This window comes from Pseudophryne corroboree, chromosome 1 (genome assembly GCF_028390025.1).
Source record: "Pseudophryne corroboree isolate aPseCor3 chromosome 1, aPseCor3.hap2, whole genome shotgun sequence".
NCBI lineage: Eukaryota > Metazoa > Chordata > Amphibia > Anura > Myobatrachidae > Pseudophryne > Pseudophryne corroboree.
In genome coordinates, this window is record NC_086444.1 from 247,614,571 (window position 1) to 247,640,203 (window position 25,633).

At 47.7% G+C, this 25,633-nt stretch overlaps 1 protein-coding gene across 4 annotated transcripts in view; it reads left to right on the forward strand.

Annotated features, from left to right (window-relative positions):
* The first annotated feature begins 858 nt into the window (after positions 1–858).
* Positions 859–25,633, forward strand: part of DMXL1 (Dmx like 1) — a 444,894-nt gene continuing 420,119 nt past the window's right edge. For 3 of the 4 annotated variants that reach the window (XM_063964179.1, XM_063964181.1, XM_063964180.1), the window contains exon 1: positions 861–1,313. In XM_063964179.1, the coding sequence (XP_063820249.1) occupies positions 1,227–1,313 (87 nt within the window). In that variant the 5' untranslated portion in view covers positions 861–1,226. Of the gene's footprint in view, positions 1,314–25,633 lie in introns of all 4 variants that reach the window. The other variant, XM_063964182.1, reaches the window with a different exon arrangement.

Consider the following 25,633-nt stretch of genomic DNA (forward strand, 5'->3'; position numbering starts at 1 on the left):
GTGTGTGGGGGTGGAAGAGTTAGTTTTAGGCTGTGGTTGGGTGGCTTAGGCACCGCCGGGGAGGGTTAGGTTGCGGGGGTAGGTTTAGGCACCACCGGGGAGATTCAGAGTTAGATTGCGGGAGGGTTAGGGGGCCATTGGGGGAAGGTAAGTATACTTATCTTCTCCGCCGGGATTCTCACTAGTGGGATGCCGCGATCTGTATTCTGACCACCGGCATTTCAATCCCAACCTGTGGCTTTGCACCTGACCACCTCTGTGAAATAGGAAAAGTTGCAAAGATAAACATGTGCATCTTACATCATGCAAAGCTGCATCACCATCTACTGTAGGTACCAGGCACAGAAAATGTGTTACAAAAACTGTCAAGAGCTGCTCAATAAAAGGCGGCCTGGTGGAGTAAGTTGGGCAACAATGAATTGCCACCTTCTACTAACTGGTAGTGCAGTTTATAAACAATGCATTCAACAGAAGTAACCTGCAATAAATAACAAGACTGGGTACAGACCATTTTATACTAGGTATGCACAGTACAATGGAAGATGCAGGGGATGGGGAACTGGCTGTGATTAAGAGCACTATGAACAATTATTCATAACGCATTTCAAAAACATGGATCAATCTTGAAGTGTCTTTTCACCCCCGCTCACAGTGCTCCAAGCGGCAGAGTTCGGGCTGTTCTCCGGCATATTCACAGCCATAGCGGCAGACATCATCGCCGTGTCACCGGCGCGTGCTCCCTTCGCGCACGAATCTCCTCTCGCGTCCCCTTCTTCCATTTCACAGCATCCAATGAGACCCTGCATTTCGGAGCACGCCCCCTACCGCTCTCGCTAGGTCGGGACTGCGGGCGTGTGTGATAGGCTGTACAGCCGGATGCTGGGGCGCGCGCCTCGCGCACTGATGACGGCAGCTGAGGTGTACTCCGCTGACTGAGAGTGACGCATGCGCAGTGCGGAGTGAGCGAGGTTACCTCACTGTTGACCAGTGCCCGGTCCCTGTCTCCGTGCTGCTGGCTGCACTTCCTCATCCTCCCCAGTCCCTGCTTCTGTGGTGCCCCTGTCTCCGGCACTCTCCGCTGGGCCTGCTCCTCCGAGCCTGACGCGCCTGTGCTTCTTCCCCGCTCTGGCAGGGACAGTATGAAGATTGTGTAACTGTGGCAGTGTCTTATGTCGCGCTGATATCCCGACACCGTCTAGTGCCGGGCTCTATGCTGCTGCTGGACCATGAATCTGCACCAGGTGCTGACAGGAGCCGTCAACCCGGGTGATAACTGCTTCTCTGTGGGCAGTGTGCAGGAGCAGCCCATAACGGTGAGACCTGCACCTTGCACTGCACCCAGTCACTATGCACTGTACCTCACTGCACCCAATCATTGTACACTTCACCTCATAGAATTTAACGACATATAAGAACCACTTGGCCCATATGGTCTACTTCTTTTTCTAAAATTATAATAACCCCACTGCATCCAGTCACTGTACAAGGCACCGAACTCCATGCAGTCACTGTACAGTATACCCCCTCTGCTTCCAGTTACTCTACACTGCACCCAGTCACTGTACACTGCATCCACACACTGCACATATTTTCTGCACCTGCAATTGAATGTTATGTATACACCTGCTTAGGTTTCCGGGTCACTCTCCTGTGTTAGATGGATTTCCTACAATATGTTAAAATATATTGCACATGGCTTGGAGTCTGGTAAAACCACTGCCTCATCTCTGATGGTGGACCACTTTAATAAAACTGGTGAAAAATGAATGTTTAATTTGACTGTATATTGGCCTGAAGTTTTAGGTTAAAATCTTCTTCTTGCCGTTTGTCACCTCTACATACTGTGATTATCATTTTAGACCTTTTTACTTTATTTATCCGTTATTCATGTAATCGTTATACTGTACCTGATAGATCCTGTAGGATACTGCTGTGAGTTTTTTTCTGTTTGTTATTACGCTGAAGTGATTTACATGATGTGACTTCAGAACTTTTGGTAACATTAATAACTTTATGGATGAGAAACTGTTTATTGATAAATATTGTGTAAAATAATACTCCAAAATTAACGGTGCCTTCTATGCGACGTGGTTACTTTTAATTTACTTAAGTTATATGTCTGAATGAGAAAACCTTACATCTTCTACTCCTACATTTTATTGTTTAGGCTTATTCAGCCTTTACAGTACTATTAATAACTAGAATAATTGACAGCTCTGGACAGTGATACTTGTTGCAATGCTTTAGGTAGAATAAATACACCACAATATCATTCAGACTGGAAATTAACACTTTTATAACTGGTTAGACCTTTTAATATAGGATACAGCTTTACGGTACCCTTTAAGCAAAAGGTTTATGGGTCAGAAGGTTGACCCCAAATAGTTGACATGGAAATGGTTGACATATATAAAATTAGACATTAGATTTTTATGTCATTTTGGTGTCAAAAATGATCTTCCAGCACATGGACCCCTCAATAAGTGCACTGCTTCCCCTCGTGGCTTTGGGAAAGGTTACTGTTCCCAGTCGTAGTCCACGTAGATGGTAAAGAATGCAAAAGATAAAAATAAAATACAAAAAACCCTCATGTGCTGTGTCGACCATTTGAATCTGTCTGTTTTGACCAGGTCGACCATTTGGTGGTAACCTATTGTTTGTCGTCCTTTTAACTGTTGACCTATCATCTGGATACTGAGCAAAAGAACGTAACAACCTGTTTGCTGATTTTGTTGCTATCCTGCTTTTGTAGTTCTGAGTTAATGCATTCAAGGATGTCCCTTGCCTTCTGCAACAGTGGAGCATAATATTACCATTGGATTTATGTTCTCTGCAGCATACATGATTTTAAAGATAGTGGTACAAATTTATAGACTGGTTTCGGTATGACATTGCTTGAGTTGATATAAACATGAATGTTAATACTTTTGTAGCTATATGATGATGCTATGCTATTAATTGTGATGAATCTCAAATATACTGTAGCATGGCTTTGGAAGGAGTTATATATACTAATTGGTCTGTGTAAAGTTTTAGTTTTTCACGTTGTATTTAAATTTACTGTATCCTCCTACATAGCCCTTTCCAGTGAATATGTAATCCTCAAGGTTTAAAATTAGTTTTGTTTACTATTTTAGTTATTCATTCATTGGGGTCGATTCAATTCTCCGACAGTTGAATAGCGGCGAGAATTAGCTCCCGTCGCTATTCAGTTCTGCTCAAGTTAAGTCGGCGAATGCCCATTCTCCCGGACTTAACAGGTTGATTTGTCGGGAGAACGGCATTCTCCGACTTAACTCCCCGCCGCAATGCTGGTTCCCAACAGAATCGGCCTCGCACCGGTGACGCGGCAGCACTTTTGTCGGATTTCCTCTCGCATCCCCCGGGGGTGAGAGAAGAATTCCTGACAATTGAGTGTCACTTGGTGCTGTATTGAATAGCACCGGGAGCTAATTCCCGGCGCTATTCAACTGTCAGAGAATTGAATCAACCCCAATGATGACTGTAATGTTATGGAGATGACTTGTCATGTTTTAGTAAAATGGACTTTGTCTTTCCCTATGACCAGCTGAGGTGGTACTTCATGAGACGTGTTTTAGAGCTAGTTGAAATAGTACCTACTGTGTGAGATGGGATTTGGACTGTAAGCTCCACCGGAAGGTACAGATGTGTCTTCTTACATCTTTGTGACTCTGTAGCGCCAAGCGTCTTTTTTATTTTTAGTTTTTTTCTGTGAAAATGCGTCTAAGACGCAAAGTAATGTAAAAGGACACACAAATAACGTCTGCTGATTAAAATGATATTCAGCATGCCTATGTTCTGTGTGTGACTGCGACTGTATTTGCATACAAAATACTATGCTTCTTGTTTTCATGGAAAACACTGTGATGTGGCATTTCAGATGCAGATAGAACTGCAATTACACACAGAATATAGGCATGCTTCATATCATTTTAATCAGCAGAAGCTGCTTGTGTGTTCTATTACTTTGCGTCTAAGACGCATTTTTGCAGAAAGAAAATGCAAAACAGACCCTTGGTTCTACAGAGTCCTTCCACCAGAGCCGACCCTAGGCATAGGCAAACTAGGCAAATGCCTAGGGCATTTTATAATGCCTAGGGGCACAAGCAACTTCTGCTGATTAAAATGATATGCAGCATGTCTATATTCTGTGTGTGACTGCAGTTGTGTCTGTATATGAATGCTACGTTACAGTGTATTCCTGTAAGTCACTGTAATGTAGCATTCCGTATACAGATACAGCCACAGTCGCACACAGAATATAGGCATGCCGGGTATCATTTTAATCAGCAGGAGCTGCTTGTGCATCCTAGTCACATGCAAAAAAAGACACATTTTCGTCAAAAAAAGGTGCCCGACGTTAGCAGAGCTGGCCGAGAGCTGCCAGCTGACTCGCGCCAGGCATCTCCTGCTGCATGTCGTATTGAGGCAAGATGTATGAGGACACAACTGTATCCAAGTAGAGGAAGAGATCACAATGTTAGTGGCCATGTGAGTGCTCTGTATGGGTGGGTTGGTTGTGCAGTAGTGTTTGGCATATGTGTAAGGGGCATTATGTGTGTCATGTATAGAAATGCATTAATAATGTGCGGCATATGTGTAAGGGGCACTATGTCTGTCTTGTGTATAAGGGCATTAATAATGTGCGGCGTATGTGTAAGGTACTTTGTGTATAAGGGCATTAATAAAGGTTGGCATAATGTTTAAGGTGCATTATGTTTATAAGGACATTAATAATGTTTGTCATGTGTGAGGGGCATTATTTTGTGGTATTATGTGAATAAAAGCATTACTAATGTGTGGCATTATGTGCACATTATGTGTGGTGTAACGTATAGAAAGGGTACTACTGTGTGGTCTAATGTGAATAAAGTGCAATATGGTGTGGTGTAATGTGAATAAAGACCAATTCAGTGTGATGTAATGTAAAAAAGGGGCACCACCGTGGACTAAAGTATATATGGTAAAGTGGTACTACAGTGTGAAGTCGCGTGAATAAGGGACACTATCACATGATATAATGTGAATAAAGTTGCACTACTGTGTGGCGTATTTGAATAGGGGGGTACTAATTTGTGGCCATGCCCCTTTTTGGGCTGCACACTGAATGTGTGCACTGTTCATATTTAAAATTTAATCCTGCCTCTGTATAAATCATAGGTACATCCGCATCTGGAATTTCGTGTTCAATTTTTGGCACCATATTACAAAAAAGATATCGGGGAGCTCGAAAAAGTTCAAAGGCGAGCTACTAAACTGATTAAAGGGTTAGAGACACTGGAGTATGAGGAAAGACTTACTAGGTTAAATATGTTTCTCTATCGTCCTAGTGGATGCTGGGGTTCCTGAAAGGACCATGGGGAATAGCGGCTCCGCAGGAGACAGGGCACAAAAAGTAAAGCTTTTTCAGATCAGGTGGTGTGCACTGGCTCCTCCCCCTATGACCCTCCTCCAGACTCCAGTTAGATTTTTGTGCCCGGCCGAGAAGGGTGCAATCTAGGTGGCTCTCCTAAAGAGCTGCTTAGAAAAAGTTTAGCTAGGTTTTTTATTTTACAGTGATTCCTGCTGGCAACAGGATCACTGCAGCGAGGGACTGAGGGGAGAAGGAGTCAACTCACCTGCGTGCAGGATGGATTGGCTTCTTGGCTACTGGACATCAAGCTCCAGAGGGACGATCACAGGTACAGCCTGGATGGTCACCGGAGCCACGCCGCCGGCCCCCTTGCAGATGCTGAAGTCAGAAGAGGTCCAGAATCGGCGGCTGAAGACTCCTGCAGTCTTCAAAAGGTAGCGCACAGCACTGCAGCTGTGCGCCATTTTCCTCTCAGCACACTTCACACGGCAGTCACTGAGGGTGCAGGGCGCTGGGAGGGGGGCGCCCTGGGAGGCAAATGATTACCTATAAAGGCTAAAAATACCTCACATATAGCCCTAGAGGCTATATGGAGATATTTAACCCCTGCCTAATTTTTCTAAATAGCGGGAGACGAGCCCGCCAGAAAAGGGGCGGGGCCTATCTCCTCAGCACACGGCGCCATTTCCTCTCACAGCTCCGCTGGTCAGGACGGCTCCCAAGTCTCTCCCCTGCACTGCACTACAGAAACAGGGTAAAACAGAGAGGGGGGGGCACATTTATGGCGATATTTTGATATAACAAAGCAGCTATAAGGGAGCACTTATTATAAGGCTATCCCTGATATATATATATAGCGCTTTTGGTGTGTGCTGGCAAACTCTCCCTCTGTCTCCCCAAAGGGCTAGTGGGTCCTGTCTTCGTTAGGAGCATTCCCTGTGTGTCTGCTGTGTGTCGGTACGTGTGTGTCGACATGTATGAGGACGATATTGGTGTGGAGGCGGAGCAATTGCCAAATATGAGGATGTCACCCCCTAGGGAGTCGACACCAGAATGGATGCCTTTATTTATGGAACTACGGGATAGTGTCAACACGCTAAAGCAGTCGTTTGACGACATGAGGCGGCCGGACAATCAATTAGTGCCTGTCCAGGCGACTCAAACACCGTCAGGGGCTGTGAAACGCCCTTTGCCTCAGTCGGTCGACACAGACCCAGACACAGGCGATGACTCCAGTGGTGACGGTGACGAATCAACCGTATTTTCCAGTAGGGCCACACGTTATATGATTTTGGCAATGAAGGAGGCGTTACATTTAGCTGATACTACAGGTACCACTAAACAGGGTATTATGTGGGGTATGAAAAAACTACCTATAGTTTTTCCTGAATCAGAAGAATTAAATGACGTGTGTAATGAAGCGTGGGTTGCCCCTGATAAAAAGCTGATAATTTCAAAGAAATTATTGGCATTATACCCTTTCCCGCCAGAGGTTAGGGAGCGCTGGGAAACACCTCCTAGGGTGGACAAGGCGCTAACACGCTTATCTAAACAAGTGGCGTTACCCTCTCCTGAGACGGCCGCACTTAAAGATCCATCAGATAGGAGGATGGAAAATATCCAAAAAAGTATATACACACATGCAGGTGTTATACTACGACCAGCTGTAGCGACTGCCTGGATGGGCAGTGCTGGGGTAGTTTGGTCAGAGTCCCTGATTGAAAATATTGATACCCTGGACAGGGACAATATTTTACTGTCGTTAGAACAAATAAAGGATGCATTTCTTTATATGCGTGATGCACAGAGGGATATCTGCACACTGGCATCACGGGTAAGTGCTATGTCCATTTCGGCCAGAAGAGCTTTATGGACGCGACAGTGGACAGGCGATGCGGATTCAAAACGGCATATGGAAGTTTTGTCGTATAAAGGGGAGGAGTTATTTGGAGTCGGTCTATCAGATTTGGTGGCCACGGCTACAGCCGGGAAATCCACCTTTCTACCTCAAGTCACTCCCCAACAGAAAAAGGCACCGACTTTTCAACCGCAGCCCTTTCGTTCCTTTAAAAATAGGAGAGCAAAGGGCTATTCATATCTGCCACGAGGCAAAGGTCGAGGGAAGAGACAGCAACACGCAGCTCCTTCCCAGGAACAGAAGCCCTCCCCGGCTTCTACAAAAGCCTCAGCATGACGCTGGGGCTTCTCAAGCGGACTCGGGGACGGTGGGCGGTCGTCTCAAAAATTACAGCGCGCAGTGGGCTCACTCGCAGGTAGATCCCTGGATCCTGCAGATAATATCTCAAGGGTACAGGTTGGAATTAGAGACAGATCCACCTCGCCGTTTCCTGAAGTCTGCTTTACCAACGTCCCCCTCCGAAAGGGAGACGGTTTTGGAAGCCATTCACAAGCTGTACTCTCAGCAGGTGATAGTCAAGGTACCTCTTCTACAACAAGGGAAGGGGTATTATTCCACTCTTTTTGTGGTACCGAAGCCGGATGGCTCGGTAAGGCCTATTCTAAATCTGAAGTCCTTGAACCTGTACATAAAGAAGTTCAAGTTCAAAATGGAGTCACTCAGAGCAGTGATAGCGAACCTGGAAGAGGGGGACTTTATGGTATCCTTGGACATCAAGGATGCGTATCTCCACGTTCCAATTTACCCCTCACACCAGGGGTACCTCAGGTTCGTTGTACAAAACTGTCACTATCAGTTTCAGACGCTGCCGTTCGGATTGTCCACGGCACCTCGGATCTTTACAAAGGTAATGGCCGAGATGATGATTCTTCTTCGAAGAAAAGGCGTATTAATTATCCCATACTTGGACGATCTCCTAATAAGGGCGAGGTCCAGAGAACAGCTAGAGATGGGATTAGCACTGTCTCAAGAAGTGCTAAAACAGCACGGGTGGATTCTGAATATTCCAAAATCCCAGTTAATGCCGACAACTCGTCTGCTGTTCCTAGGGATGATTCTGGACACGGTTCAGAAAAAGGTTTTTCTCCCGGAGGAAAAAGCCAAGGAGTTATCCGAGCTTGTCAGGAACCTCCTAAAACCAGGAAAGGTGTCTGTACATCAATGCACAAGAGTCCTGGGAAAAATGGTGGCTTCTTACGAAGCAATTCCATTCGGCAGATTCCACGCAAGAATTTTCCAAAGGGATCTGTTGGACAAATGGTCAGGGTCGCATCTTCAGATGCACCTACGGATAACCCTGTCTCCAAGGACAAGGGTGTCTCTTCTGTGGTGGTTGCAGAGTCCTCATCTATTGGAGGGCCGCAGATTCGGCATACAGGATTGGATCCTGGTGACCACGGACGCCAGCCTGAGAGGCTGGGGAGCAGTCACACAAGGAAGAAACTTCCAGGGAGTATGGACAAGCCTGGAAACGTCTCTTCACATAAACATTCTGGAACTAAGAGCAATATACAATGCTCTAAGCCAGGCAGAACCTCTGCTTCAGGGAAAACCGGTGTTGATCCAGTCGGACAACATCACGGCAGTCGCCCATGTGAACAGACAGGGCGGCACAAGAAGCAGGAGTGCAATGGCAGAAGCTGCAAGGATTCTTCGCTGGGCAGAGAATCATGTGATAGCACTGTCAGCAGTGTTCATCCCGGGAGTGGACAACTGGGAAGCAGACTTCCTCAGCAGACACGATCTTCACCCGGGAGAGTGGGGACTTCATCCAGAAGTCTTCCACATGCTGGTAACCCGTTGGGAAAGACCAATGGTGGACATGATGGCGTCTCGCCTCAACAAAAAACTGGACAGGTATTGCGCCAGGTCAAGAGATCCGCAGGCAATAGCTGTGGACGCGCTGGTAACGCCTTGGGTGTACCAGTCGGTGTATGTGTTTCCTCCTCTGCCTCTCATACCAAAAGTATTGAGAATTATACGGCAAAGAGGCGTAAGAACGATACTAGTGGTTCCGGATTGGCCAAGAAGGACTTGGTACCCGGAACTTCAAGAGATGATCACGGAAGATCCGTGGCCTCTACCTCTAAGGAGGGACTTGCTTCAGCAGGGTCCCTGTCTGTTTCAAGACTTACCGCGGCTGCGTTTGACGGCATGGCGGTTGAACGCCGGATCCTAAAGGAAAAAGGCATGCCGGAAGAAGTCATTCCTACTTTGATTAAAGCAAGGAAAGAAGTAACCGTGCAACATTATCACCGAATTTGGCGAAAATATGTTGCGTGGTGCGAAGATCGGAGTGCTCCGACGGAGGAATTTCAACTGGGTCGATTCCTACATTTCCTGCAATCAGGATTGTCTATGGGTCTCAAATTGGGATCTATTAAGGTTCAAATTTCGGCCCTGTCGATTTTCTTTCAAAAAGAATTGGCTTCAGTCCCTGAAGTCCAGACCTTTGTTAAGGGAGTGCTGCATATACAGCCCCCTGTGGTGCCTCCAGTGGCACCGTGGGATCTCAATGTGGTTTTGGATTTTCTAAAATCTCATTGGTTTGAACCACTAAATAAGGTGGATTTGAAATATCTCACTTGGAAAGTGACCATGCTTCTAGCCCTGGCTTCTGCCAGGAGAGTGTCAGAATTGGCAGCTTTATCTTACAAAAGCCCATATCTGATTTTCCATTCGGACAGGGCAGAACTGCGGACTCGTCCGCATTTTCTCCCTAAGGTGGTGTCAGCATTTCATCTGAACCAGCCTATTGTAGTGCCTGCGGCTACAAGTGACTTGGAGGACTCCAAGTTACTGGACGTTGTCAGAGCATTAAAAATATATATTGCAAGAACAGCTGGAGTCAGAAAATCTGACTCGTTGTTTATATTGTATGCACCCAACAAGATGGGTGCTCCTGCGTCTAAGCAGACGATTGCTCGTTGGATCTGTAGCACAATCCAACTTGCACATTCTGTGGCAGGCCTGCCACAGCCTAAATCTGTAAAGGCCCACTCCACAAGGAAGGTGGGCTCATCTTGGGCGGCTGCCCGAGGGGTCTCGGCATTACAACTTTGCCGAGCAGCTACGTGGTCAGGGGAGAACACGTTTGTAAAATTTTACAAATTTGATACTCTGGCTAAGGAGGACCTGGAGTTCTCTCATTCGGTGCTGCAGAGTCATCCGCACTCTCCCGCCCGTTTGGGAGCTTTGGTATAATCCCCATGGTCCTTTCAGGAACCCCAGCATCCACTAGGACGATAGAGAAAATAAGATTTTACTTACCGATAAATCTATTTCTCGGAGTCCGTAGTGGATGCTGGGCGCCCATCCCAAGTGCGGATTATCTGCATAAATTGTACATAGTTATTGTTAACTAATTCGGGTTATTGTTGAAGGAAGCCATCTTTCAGAGGCTCCGCTGTTATCATACTGTTAACTGGGTTTAGATCACAGGTTGTACGGTGTGATTGGTGTGGCTGGTATGAGTCTTACCCGGGATTCAAAATCCTCCCTTATTGTGTACGCTCGTCCGGGCACAGTACCTAACTGGAGTCTGGAGGAGGGTCATAGGGGGAGGAGCCAGTGCACACCACCTGATCTGAAAAAGCTTTACTTTTTGTGCCCTGTCTCCTGCGGAGCCGCTATTCCCCATGGTCCTTTCAGGAACCCCAGCATCCACTACGGACTCCGAGAAATAGATTTATCGGTAAGTAAAATCTTATTATTCACTCGAAAAGAGGAGACTAAGAGGAGACATTATTAATATCTTCAAATATGTAAAGGATCAATACAGAGAATTAGCAGGGGATTTGTTTATTAATAGAATTCTGTATAGGACACGTGGGCACTCACTGAGGCTAGAGGAGAGAGAATTCCGTACAAAACGTAGGAAAGGGTTCTTCACGGTAAGGGTAATAAGGATTTGGAACTCCCTGATGGAGAATGTAATAATGGCGGACTTTGTAAATGTATTTAAAAACGGATTGAACAGTTTTGTAGCTGAAAAATGTATCCAAGGTTATAGCATTTAATATATTGACATTATGTGTATGGCAGTAATACGAAATACTATAGTTGTCAATAGGTACGAAACCATTATTTCGGCTGGTGCATTAAAATGTGCACTGCTTAATACAGAATACAGGTTGAACCCAATGGGGATTTTGCCTCTTTTCAACCTCATTAACTATGTCACTAATACCCCTATCACATCTCCAATGCCGGATCCCACCCTGGAATTAGAAACGGGTTCTTCCCGGGTGGGATCCGGTATTGGAGACTCTCCTACCTCTTTCTGCTGGTTTCCAGACCCGGCATATTGCTGGGTCGGTTGCCATAGCGGCGGGGGGCGGAGTCGGCAGCGGAGGTGTAGGCGGCGCTGGGAGATGAGCTCATCTCAGCACCGCCTCTCCCTATCTTGTAAACGGGTCCCGGGTCGTCTCGACCTGGGAATCCGTTTACAGAGCCACTGACCCGGTATTCAACACGGGAATAACACTGCTTATAACCCGGGTTGAATTACTGGGTCAGGCGACCCGGGAAATCCGACATGGCGCTTTCACACCGCACACTGCCCGTGTTGACCCGGCATATTGCCGGGTCGATACCGGGTTATTTGTGCGGTGTGAAAGGGGTATATGTCACAAAATATAGGGGGTAGGAGCACTAAAATGAGAACTGCTATGAGTGAGGGGTGATGGTGCTGGTAAAGGGGTGCAGGGTCAGAGGAGGAACTAGCGGCAGTGCTAGGGGGCACCAGCCAAAATTTTGCCTAGGGCATCATATTGGTTAGGGCCACGGCATGGCGCGACTTGAAAGGCTGTTTATCGTGACTGCACATGGATGTGAGAGGACTGATGTGATCGAGTTATATTTTCTGTACAGCACAGTACTATATGGTGACGCCATATATAATATTTCCATGTCTAATATATTACTCATTTGTTCCTATAATCGTGTTTTCTGATTTCCAGGTAAAATAAGAGGGCCTTCGTTATAGGAAACCCTTCTCAGAGGAATTATTAACAAGTACGATTTAATGCCTGATTCCTTTCCACAAAGTTTGGTATAATCTAAGGGAATAAGAATTCTGTTTTACCTTTTATTCTCTGCATTTATTAATGCAAGTGGCAGTAGTTATTCTGCTCAACAAAACAAATCCATTGATAACAAAGATGGTGTTCTCTAATCAAGAAGTGCATGGCCAAACAAATATCTTGCTAAATTATGTTAATGGCTCTTAAGCCGGATACACATTGGGCGACTTCCCCTAGTTAGCAATAAGCTCTGCATCACTGATGGCTAATTAGGGGATATCGATGTACGATATCGTTCAGTGACGTCAATCCAGCACTTCACGAACATGCAGCGCAATGATATAGTTAAAGTTGAGCTGCATGTTCAGTATATTATGCCTGAACGAGAACGACCCACGGGTGCACACATCGTTTAGGCATACACACTAGACGATATGAAAAATAGATCTTTGAAAAAATGATTGTTATGCCCCTTTCACATCGCACAAATAACCCGGTATCGACACGGCATATTGCCGTGTCGAAACGGGTCAGTGTGCGATGTGAAAGGTCCTTTGCTGAATTAGCGGGTCGCCTGACCCGGTAATTCAACCCGGTAAAAAAGAAAGGTTATTACCGGGTTGAATACTGGGTCAGGTGCAGTGTGAATGGGAGCCGTTACGATGTGACACGGCTCCCATTCACAGCATAGGCAGAGGCGGCGCAGGAGATGAGCTCATCTCCCGGCACCGCCTCCACCCCCGCCCCTGCTGCTGCAGCGCCCCCCGCTGCTATGGCAACCGACCCGGTATATTGCCGGGTCGGAAAGCCAGCAAAGGAGCGCAAATGTCGGATCCCACCCGGTAAGGACACGTTTCTCTTACCGGGTGGGATCCGGATTTTGCGATCTGAAACCAGCATTATTGTCTAGTGTGCATGAGGCTTTACACATCATGTGGACTGACAGTAGAGTTACTAGAAAAGGCAACAAACTTCTACCAAGGCATGAAAGAACTTACAGATATAGAATTGTATATATCATTTTATTTTTTATTTCTCTGACGTCCTAAGTGGATGCTGGAGACTCCGTAAGGACCATGGGGAATAGCGGCTCCGCAGGAGACAGGGCACAAAAGTAAAAGCTTTAGGATCAGGTGGTGTGCACTGGCTCCTCCCCCTATGACCCTCCTCCAAGCCTCAGTTAGGTTTTTGTGCCCGGCCGAGAAGGGTGCAATCTAGGTGGCTCTCCTAAAGAGCTGCTTAGAGTAAAAGTTTTGTTAGGTTTTTTTTATTTTCAGTGAGTCCTGCTGGCAACAGGCTCACTGCAACGAGGGACTTAGGGGAGAAGAAGTGAACTCACCTGCGTGCAGGATGGATTGGCTTCTTAGGCTACTGGACACTAGCTCCAGAGGGACGATCACAGGTACAGCCTGGATGGGTCACCGGAGCCGCGCCGCCAACCCCCTTGCAGATGCTGAAGAGCGAAGAGGTCCAGAAATCGGCGGCTGAAGACTTCCCAGTCTTCTTAAGGTAGCGCACAGCACGGCAGCTGTGCGCCATTGCTCTCAGCACACTTCACACCAACGGTCACTGAGGGTGCAGGGCGCTGGGGGGGGCGCCCTGGGCAGCAATGAAAGTACCTATGCTGGCTAAAAATACATCGCATATAGCCTCTGGGGCTATATGGATGTATTTAACCCCTGCCAGGTTGTCAGAAAAACGGGAGAAGAAGCCCGCCGAAAAGGGGGCGGGGCCTATTCTCCTCAGCACACAGCGCCATTTTCCTACACAGCTCCGCTGCTAGGAAGGCTCCCAGGCTCTCCACTGCACTACAGAAACAGGGTTAAAACAGAGAGGGGGGGCACTTATTTGGCGATATTATTATATATTAAGATGCTATAAGGGAAAACACTTATATAAGGTTGTCCCTGTATAATTATAGCGTTTTGGTGTGTGCTGGCAAACTCTCCCTCTGTCTCCCCAAAGGGCTAGTGGGGTCCTGTCCTCTATCAGAGCATTCCCTGTGTGTGTGCTGTGTGTCGGTACGTGTGTGTCGACATGTAGGAGGACGATGTTGGTGAGGAGGCGGAGCAATTGCCTGTAATGGTGATGTCACTCTCTAGGGAGTCGACACCGGAATGGATGGCTTATTTAGGGAATTACGTGATAATGTCAACACGCTGCAAGGTCGGTTGACGACATGAGACGGCCGGCAAACCAATTAGTACCTGTCCAGGCGTCTCAAACACCGTCAGGGGCTTTAAAACGCCCATTTACCTCAGTCGGTCGACACAGACACGGACACTGACTCCAGTGTCGACGGTGAAGAAACAAACGTATTTTCCATTAGAGCCACACGTTACATGTTAAGGGCAATGAAGGAGGTGTTACATATTTCTGATACTACAAGTACCACAAAAAAGGGTATTATGTGGGGTGTGAAAAAACTACCTGTAGTTTTTCCTGAATCAGATAAATTAAATAAAGTGTGTGATGATGCGTGGGTTTCCCCCGATAGAAAATTATTGGCGTTATACCCTTTCCCGCCAGAAGTTAGGGCGCATTGGGAAACACCCCTTGGGGTGGATAAGGCGCTCACACGCTTATCAAAACAAGTGGCGTTACCGTCTCCAGATACGGCCGCCCTCAAGGAGCCAGCTGATAGGAGGCTGGAAAATATCCTAAAAAGTATATACACACATACTGGTGTTATACTGCAACCAGCGATCGCCTCAGCCTGGATGTGCAGCGCTGGGGTGGCTTGGTCGGATTCCCTGACTGAAAATATTGATACCCTTGACAGGGACAGTATTTTATTGACTATAGAGCATTTAAAGGATGCATTTCTATATATGCGAGATGCACAGAGGGATATTTGCACTCTGGCATCAAGAGTAAGTGCGATGTCCATATCTGCCAGAAGATGTTTATGGACACGACAGTGGTCAGGTGATGCAGATTCCAAACGGCACATGGAAGTATTGCCGTATAAAGGGGAGGAGTTATTTGGGGTCGGTCCATCGGACCTGGTGGCCACGGCAACAGCTGGAAAATCCACCTTTTTTACCCCAAGTCACATCTCAGCAGAAAAAGACACCGTCTTTTCAGCCTCAGTCCTTTCGTCCCCATAAGGGCAAGCGGGCAAAATGCCAGTCATATCTGCCCAGGGGTAGAGAAAAGGGAAGAAGACTGCAGCAGGCAGCCCCTTCCCAGGAACAGAAGCCCTCCACCGCTTCTGCCAAGTCCTCAGCATGACGCTGGGGCCGTACAAGCGGACTCAGGTGCGGTGGGGGGTCGTCTCAAGAGTTTCAGCGCGCAGTGGGCTCACTCGCAAGTGGACCCCTGGATCCTACAAGTAGTATCCCAGGGGTACAGATTGGAAATTCGAGACGTCTCCCCCTCGCAGGTTCCTGAAGTCTGCTTTACCAACGTCTCCCTCCAACAGGGAGGCAGTATTGGAAACAATTCACAAGCTGTATTCCCAGCAGGTGATAATCAAAGTACCCCTCCTACAACAAGGAAAGGGGTATTATTCCACACTATTTGTGGTACTGAAGCCAGACGGCTCGGTGAGACCTATTCTAAATCTGAAATTTTTGAACACTTACAAAGGTTCAAATCAAGATGGAGTCACTCAGAGCAGTGATAGCGAACCAGGAAGAAGGGGACTATATGGTGTCCCTGGACATCAAGGATGCTTACCTCCATGTCCCAATTTGCCCTTCTCACCAAGGGTACCGCAGGTTCGTGGTACAGAACTGTCACTATCAGTTTCAGACGCTGCCGTTTGGATTGTCCACGGCACCCCGGGTCTTTACCAAGGTAATGGCCGAAATGATGATTCTTCTTCAAAGAAAAGGCGTCTTAATTATCCCTTACTTGGACGATCTCCTGATAAGGGCAAGGTCCAGAGAACAGTTGGAGGTCGGAGTAGCACTATCTCAAGTAGTTCTACGACAGCACGGGTGGATTCTAAATATTCCAAAATCGCAGCTGATTCCGACGACACGTCTGCTGTTCCTAGGGATGATTCTGGACACAGTCCAGAAAAAGGTGTTTCTCCCGGAGGAGAAAGCCAGGGAGTTATCCGAGCTAGTCAGAAACCTCCTAAAACCAGGCCAAGTGTCAGTGCATCAATGCACAAGAGTCCTGGGAAAAATGGTGGCTTCTTACGAAGCGATTCCATTCGGCAGATTTCACGCAAGAATTTTTCAGTGGGATCTGCTGGACGAATGGTCCGGATCGCATCTTCAGATGCATCAGCGGATAATCCTGTCTCCAAGGACAAGGGTGTCTCTTCTGTGGTGGCTGCAGAGTGCTCATCTTCTAGAGGGCAGCACATTCGGCATTCAGGACTGGGTTCTGGTGACCACGGATGCCAGCCTGAGAGGCTGGGGAGCAGTCACACAGGGAAGAAATTTCCAAGGAGTGTGGTCAAGTCTGGAGACTTCTCTCCACATAAATATACTGGAGCTAAGGGCAATTTACAATGCTCTGAGCCTAGGAAGACCTCTGCTTCAAAGTCAACTGGTGCTGATCCAGTCGGACAACATCACGGCAGTCGCCCACGTAAACAGACAGGGCGGCACAAGAAGCAGGAGGGCAATGGCAGCAAGGATTCTTCGCTGGGCGAAAAATCATGTGATAACACTGTCAGCGGTGTTCATTCCGGGAGTGGACAACTGGGAAGCAGACTTCCTCAGCAGGAACGACCTCCACCCGGGAGAGTGGTGACTTCATCTGGAAGTCTTCCACATGATTGTGAACCGTTGCGAAAGACCAAAGGTGGACATGATGGTGTCCCGTATGAACAAAAAACTGGACAGGTATTGCGCCAGGTCAAGAGACCCTCAGGCAATAGCTGGGACGCTCTGGTAACACCGTGGGTGTACCAGTCGGTGTATGTGTTCCCTCCTCTGCCTCTCATACCCAAGGTACTGAGAATTATAAGACGGAGAGGAGTAAGAACTATACTCGTGGCTACGGATTGGCCAAGAAGGACTTGGTACCCGGAACTTCAAGAGATACTAAGAAGGGACTTGCTTCAGCAAGGATCATGTCTGTTCCAAGACTTACCGCGGCTGCGTTTGACGGCATGGCGGTTGAACGCCGGATCCTAAGGGAAAAAGGCATTCCGGAAGAGGTCATCCCTACCCTGGTCAGAGCCAGGAAGGAGGTGACCGCACAACATTATCACCGCATTTGGCGAAAATATGTTGCATGGTGTGAGGCCAGGAAGGCCCCCACGGAGGAATTTCAACTCGGTCGATTCCTGCATTTCCTACAAACAGGAGTGTCTATGGACCTTAAATTGGGGTCCATTAAGGTTCAAATTTCGGCCCTGTCGATTTTCTTCCAGAAAGAATTGGCTTCAGTTCCTGAAGTCCAGAAGTTTGTCAAGGGAGTACTGCATATACAACCCCCTTTTGTGCCTCCAGTGGCACTGTGGGATCTCAACGTAGTTCTGGGATTCCTCAAATCACATTGGTTTAAACCGCTCAAATCTGTGGATTTGAAATATCTCACATGGAAAGTGACCATGCTGTTGGCCCTGGCCTCGGCCAGGCGAGTGTCAGAATTGGCGGCTTTGTCTCACAAAAGCCCATATCTGATTGTCCATTCGGACAGGGCAGAGCTGCGGACTCGTCCCCAGTTTCTCCCTAAGGTGGTGTCAGCGTTTCACCTGAACCAGCTTAATGTGGTACCTGCGGCTACTAGGGACTTGGAGGACTCCAAGTTGCTAGATGTTGTCAGGGCCCTGAAAATATAGATTTCCAGGACGGCTGGAGTCAGGAAAACTGACTTGCTGTTATCCTGTATGCACCCAACAAACTGGGTGCTCTTGCTTCTAAGCAGACGATTGCTAGTTGGATGTGTAGTACAATTCAGCTTGCACATTCTGTGGCAGGCCTGCCACAGCCAAAATATGTAAATGCCCATTCCACAAGGAAGGTGGGCTCATCTTGGGCGGCTGCCCGAGGGGTCTCGGCTTTACAACTTTGCCGAGCTGCTACTTGGTCAGGGGCAAACACGTTTGAAAAATTCTACAAATTTGATACCCTGGCTGAGGAGGACCTGGAGTTCTCTCATTCGGTGCTGCAGAGTCATCCGCACTCTCCCGCCCGTTTGGGAGCTTTGGTATAATGCCCATGGTCCTTACGGAGTCCCCAGCATCCACTTAGGACGTCAGAGAAAATAAGAATTTACTTACCGATAATTCTATTTCTCGTAGTCCGTAGTGGATGCTGGGCGCCCATCCCAAGTGCGGATTGTCTGCAATACTTGTACATAGTTATTGTTACAAAAATCGGGTTATTATTGTTGTGAGACATCTTTTCAGAGGCTCCGCTGTTATCATGCTGTTAACTGGGTTCAGATCACAGGTTGTACAGTGTGATTGGTGTGGCTGGTATGAGTCTTACCCGGGATTCAAAATCCTTCCTTATTGTGTACGCTCGTCCGGGCACAGTATCCTAACTGAGGCTTGGAGGAGGGTCATAGGGGGAGGAGCCAGTGCACACCACCTGATCCTAAAGCTTTTACTTTTGTGCCCTGTCTCCTGCGGAGCCGCTATTCCCCATGGTCCTTACGGAGTCCCCAGCATCCACTACGGACTACGAGAAATAGAATTATCGGTAAGTAAATTCTTATTTTATTTAGAGTAGTAATATGTACAAGGAACCCAACTGACTACAAATGTTTGAAAAAAGTATACACTGACTAACCAGCACAGATGTTATTTTATCGCACCTGTTGTTAATTTATATTTGTAAATCACATTTTCTCAAGTTAAATGGCAACCTGCTTTACCTTGCAGGCGTTGCAAAGCTTCCTGAAAGCTCTTTTAAATTTTCTTTGTACAATTTCAATAATTAAATTACTCTCAAATAACCTGAGGTGTGAGGCCAGAGCAAATGGTATCCAGATTGATTTAGTGCTGCCTATTCAAAGTAAAATCTATTGTTCTGATTAAAACGCATTATTCCTGACTGAGTAGAAATGTATATCCTAGAATAGATATCTAATACAGTATATCATAATAAGTACTCATGCAAATAGAGATCTCATGTACAGCCAACCTCCCAATCCACTTGTGCCATTAGCCATACAACTAGACCAATTGTTTGCCATTGTCATCGGGACGTTTTGTACACCTTTAATCTTATAGGCTGAATTAAAATGTTATTGCCCCCGATCTCCCGTCTTAAGTAAAGGGAGATTGCAGGGGGCGATATACAAATGTCCCCAGTTCTTTTTTGTGCTGATCGCGGCCATAGCAATTGGGTTTAGCCCTGTAAAGCAGCTAAACCCTACTAAACTATTGGCTACTAAACTATTGGGCACAATGCGAAAAGTCCTGTTTTGTGCGCCCAAACGGGTCACTTTTTGCGCATTTCAGCTCGTCTCCCCCCGGGGACAGCGAGCTGAAAAGCTAATGTCTCACCCATCGGCAGCAGCATTTGAATAGCTGCCAGCGGGCGTGATCGCGGGCGGGACGGGGAGAAAACTATGAATTCCACCCATTCTGTTTGTATAGAGCTGTAAGGGTCCTTAATGTAGAGGACCAAATGACGTTCTATAAATATCGGGTACATTAGTGGTGTATCTTTACCATGAAAATGTGTCTAATCCGTTACAACCAACAATGTCCTAAAATAAAATTTGATTCTGGGTGGGTACACATATTACAGTGATATTGGCATGACAAATGGTGCATATTGCCTAGTGTGTACGCAGGTCGCTTGCAACATAGTCTGGCTGGCTGTGCTGCACGGCCAGCCAGACAATATTGTATGGCTGGCCGTGCAGCGTAATAAAGGACGGATTTAATTGTCATGACCTCATTCATTAAATCAACTAGTGTGTATTGGCATAGTGCGGGGTTAAGGGAAATTGCCCCGACCATTTGTCCGATTGCCAGTATCTCTGGTTTTACCTGCCTTTAAAGAATCAGGGTTTGGAAAAAAAGAAAATTAAAAAAGAAAACGAAAAACTTTTTTGGTTTAAAACAATTTTTTCTCTTACGTCCTAGAGGATGCTGGGGTCCACATTAGTAAAAAGGGGGTATAGACAGGTCCCCCAGGAGCCATTGGCACTTTAAGAGTTTGAGAGTGTGGGCTGGCTCCTCCCTCTATGCCCAACAGCCTGCCTGCAGCGTGGGACTAAGGGGGGGAGCACTGTCCGCCCTGCGGCATTTGAGCCACTGACTCCGCTGACTGGACACTGAGCTTCAGAGGGGTCGGATCGTTCTCCGTCACAGGGGACCGCTCGCCCTAGCACCATGCCGCCAACCCCTTACAGAACTGAAGAGAGTGAGACACCGACCCCTCCTAGCAAGTGGGGAGCCGGTGTGAAGATGGCGGCACAGGGGAGGGAGCGCAGTATTAACTGCGCTCCTATGAAGGTCCAGAGGCACGTGGTGCGGCGCTGTGAGGGGCGCCCTGGGCCAGGGCTTATCCCCACACTGGTCAGCAAGTCCGTCGGGGCCTGCGGATCTCAGCTAGCCCATTTATCCTCAGGCCAGTATAATCTGTGAAGAGTGGGAAGACAGTGCCATTAAGGGGGTGGAGCTTCTCTACAGAGCGGACCCAGCAGCGTTCCAGCGCCATTTTCCTGCCTGCACAGTGCTGGATGGAAGAACAGGTCCCTCCACAGCAACTCCAGCTATCAGTACACGGTACCAGGGGGTTGTAGAAGGGAGGGGAGGCTGTAAAACGATTGTGTCTCCTATTAAGGGACACAGTCTGCGCTGGTAAGGGGTCTCCCTTTACTGAAAGCGCTGTGGTGTGGGTTGGCTTCGATCTCTGTGTCTCTCTTTCCATTCTGGGAGGGGGGGGGGAAACCCGCCAATTGTTGACGCCTCTGTGTCCGGACTCTCAAAGAAGGTGGTTTTACCTGTTCCAGGATCTACCGCCTTAAAGGAGCCGGCTGATAGGAAAATTGATAACACGCTTAAATCAATGTATACTGCTTCAGGGGCCATATAACGTCCCACTATTGCTACTGCATGGATTGCAAAGGCAATAGTAAAGTGGTCGGCTACCTTACTTGAGGATTTGGATACTATGGATAGGGATGACGTTGCTTTGTATTTACGCAACATACATGATTCTGCAGGTTTTATGGTAGAATCCATGAAAGACCTGGGCTCCATGGCTGCTGGAATTTCTTCCATGTCTGTTTCAGCTCGTCGGGGACTGTGGCTGCGCCAGTGTTCGGCCGACGCGGAATCCAGAAGGGGTGGAGTCCCTACCCTATACAGGTCAGGCTCTCTTTTGGGAAGCTCTAGACGCGTGGATATCCACCTCTACAGCGGGTCAGTCTCCGTTTCTTCCCTCAGCAGCACCTGCTCTGAGGAAATATTTCTCTTCATCTGCACCGCAGTCCTTTCGGCCTAACAAGCCCAGAAAGGCCAGAACATCCAATACCTTCTTTAGGGGAGGTCGGGTTAAGTCCAAGAAACCTGCTGCTGCAGGTTCCCAGGAACAAAATCATACTTCGGGTACGCCAAAGTCCTCCGCATGACGGTGGACTGCTCGGACCGGTGATGGGGCCAGTGGGAGCGAGACTCAGACACTTCAGTCATGTCTGGGTATAGTCCGGCCTGGATCCCTGGGTGATAGATATTGTGTCTCAGGGATACAGGCTGGAATTTCAAAGTCTCCCTCCTCATCGCTTTTTCAAGTCGGGCTTACCAACTCTGTTGGAGGACAGCACCGTACTACAAGACGCTGTCCAAAAGCTGGTGGAGGCACAGGTCATTGTGCCAGTGCCACCTCACATGCTGACCAAAGGTTACTATTCGAACCTTTTTGTGGTACCGAAACCGGATGGTTCGGTCAGGCCCATTCTGAACCTAAAATCATTGAACCCCTTTCTAAGGGAGTTCAAGTTCAAGATGGAGTCTCTCAGGGCGGTGATATCAGGTCTGGAGGAGGGGGAATTCCTAGTATCACTGGATATCAGGTATGCGTTCCTCCGCATTCCGATCTGGCTGCCGCATCAGGCTTATCTCCGCTTCGCATTGCTGGACTGTCATTTCTAGTTCCAGGCCCTGCCATTCGGCCTCTCCACAGCACCGAGGGTGTTTACCAAGGTGATGGCGGAAATGATGATTCTCCTCCGCAGACAAGGGGTGAACATCATTCCATATCTGGACGATCTGCTGATAAAGGCATCGTCCAAGGAGAAGCTACTGCAGTCCATTGTTTTCACAACACGACTGCTCCAGTGTCACGGGTGGATTCTGAACCTTCCAAAGTCACATTTGGAACCAACCCAAAGGTTGTCATTTCTGGGAATGATCCTGGATACGGAAGTGCAGCGGGTGTTTCTTCCTCAGGAAAAGGCGTTGGTGATGCAAGCTATGGTCCGGGGTGTCCTGAAGCCACCTCGGGTGTCTGTTCATCAATGCATTCGCCTATTGTGAAAGATGGTGGCCTCTTACAAGGCTCTCCAGTACGGGAGGTTCCACGCTCAGACCTTCCAACTGGATCTCCTGGACAAGTGGTCAGGATCTCACCTCCACATGCACCAGAGAATTTGTCTGTCGCCAAGGCAAGGATCTCACTCCTCTGGTTGCTCCAGTTGCCTCACCTTCTGGAGGGCCGCAGGTTCGGGATTCAGGACTGGGTCCTTCTAACCACGGATGTGAGCCTCCGGGCCTGGGGAGCAGTCACTCAAGGAGTAACCTTCCACGGACGGTGGTCAAGTCTGGAAGCCGGCCTGCCCATCAACATCCTGGAACTAGGAGCCGTCTACAACTGTCTTCTTCAGGCGGCCCCTCTTTTGAGAAATCCGGCCATTCACGTGCAATCGGACAAAGTAACAACAGTTGCTTACATAAACTGACAAGGCGGAATGAAGAACAGAGCAGCAATGTCAGAGGTTACAAGAATACTCCTCTGGACATAAAAAGCACTCGCTGGCGCTGTCAGCTATCTTCATTCCGGGAGTAGTCAACTGGGAAGCAGACTTCCTCAGCAGACACTATCTCCATCCAGGGGAGTGGGGTCTCCATCCGGAAGTGTACACGGAAATAACAGACCTTTGGAGTTTGCCCCAAATAGACATGATGGCCTCTTGTCTCAACAAGAAGTTTCGGCGTTATTGTTCCAGGTTGAGAGACCCACAGGCAGTGGCAGTGGACACCCTGGTGTCTCCGTGGGTGTTCCAGTCAGTGTACGTGTTTCCACCACTCCAACTCATCCCAAGACTCCTAAAGCTCATAAAGAGAACAAGGGTTCAAGCGATCCTCATTGCCCCAGACTGGCCAAGAAGGGCTTGGTACGCGGATCTTCTGAATCTACTTCAAGAAGAGCCGAGGCCTCTTCCTCTTCGGGAATACCTGCTGCAGCAGGGGCCGTTCGCCTGTCAAGACTTACCGTGGCTACGTTTGACAGCATGGAAGTTGAGCGCCTGATACTTGCTCGGAAGGGTATTCCGAAGAAGGTTATTTCTACCCTCATACAGGCTAGGAAAGGGGTAATGTCTAAACATTACCATAGTATTTGGAAAAAATATGTATCTTGGTGTGAGTCCAAGAAGTTTCCTATGGTGGAGTTTCAACTGGGACGTTTCCTCCTATTCCTGCAAGCAGAAGTGGATATGGGCCTGAGGTTGGGTTCTGTAAAGGTCCAGATTTCGGCCCTATCCATTTTCTTTCAGAAACAATTGGCTGCCCTCCCTGAGGTTCAGACCTTTTTGAAGGGAGTTCTCCATATCCAACCTCCCTTTGTACCGCCTACGGCGCCCTGGGACCTTAACGTGGTGTTGCAGTTCCTCCAGTCGGATTGGTTTGAGCCTCTACAGGAGGTAGAGGTCAAGTTTCTTACATGGAAGGCGGTCACGTTGTCGGCCTTAGCTTCTCCTAGACGTGTGTCCGACCTGGGGGCTTTATCCTGTAAAAGCCCTTTCTTGATCTTTCATGAAGATAGAGCTGAGCTCCGGACATGTCAGCAATTTCTTCTGAAAGTTGTGTCGGCATTTCATATCAACCAACCTATTGTGGTGCCAGTGGCTACTGACTCCTCAATTACATCAAAGTCCTTGGATGTCATAAGGCTCTGAAGATATATGTGAAGAGAACTTCTCGTCACAGAAAGTCAGACTCTCTGTTTGTCCTATATGATCCCAAGAAAATTGGGTGTCCTGCTTCTAAGCAGACGATCTCTCGCTGGATCAGGTTCACTATCCAGCATGCTTATTCTACGGCAGGACTGCCGTGTCCAAAATATGTTAAGGCCCACTCTACTCGTAAGGTGGGGTCTTCTGGGCGGCTGCCCGGGGTGTCTCAGCAGTGCAACTTGGCCGAGCTGCCACTTGGTCTGGGTCAAACACGTTTGCAAAGTTTTACAAGTTCGATACTTGGCCTCTGATGTTCTGAAGTTGTCGATCAGTTCTGCAGGAGCCTCAGCGCTCTCCCTCCTGTTCTGGGAGCTTTGGTACATCCCCATGGTACTAATGTGGACCCCAGCATCCTCTAGGACATAAGAGAAAATAGGATTTTGGTACCTACCGGTAAATCATTTTCTCGTAGTCCGTAGAGGATGCTGGGCGCCCGCCCTGCGCTTCGTTTTCCTGCAAATGTTATTTTGGTTCAGTACCACTTCGTTAAGTTGAATACTGCATTGTTACTTGGTAAGTTATGTTTCAGCTGTTGCTGAATGTTCAAGCTACGTTGGCTTGACGTGCCTTTGTGTGTGTGTGAGCTGGTATGAATCTCACTATCTGTGTATAATCCTCTCGAAGTATGTCGTCTCCTCAGGTACAGTTTCTAGACTGAGTCTGGTAGGAGGGTCATAGAGGGAGGAGCCAGCCCACACTCAAACTCTTAAAGTGCCAATGGCTCCTGGTGGACCCGTCTATACCCCATGGTACTAATGTGGGCCCCAGCATCCTCTACGGACTGCGAGAAAAGGATTTACCGGTAGGTACCAAAATCCTATTTTTTCCTTGTTCAAGCCAGGTATTTTATTGCATTAATATTTTAATGGAAAAGAAATAGAATCATGTATTAGAAACCTTGATCAACCATGTTTTAGTGCTTTCGAACAATAGTGTTATTAGGCTTTAATCTGATATATTTTTCAGCTTTCAATAAAACCAATTTTGTACTGCTTATTATTCCTATTACATCTGAATTTATGTAGCTAGATTAAGGAGCAATCATTGTATCGTCGGGGGCTATCCAATTAGCCATGATAAGCTGGCGGTAGCTGCTGCTTTTTGGGGATTTTGTTTCTCTTGCCTCAGGCAGGCAAATCCAAATCCCCGAAAACGGTCCTGTTTTTAGCCGGAAACGGGGCTGTTTCTAGTGAAAGCACACAGGTTTCGGGG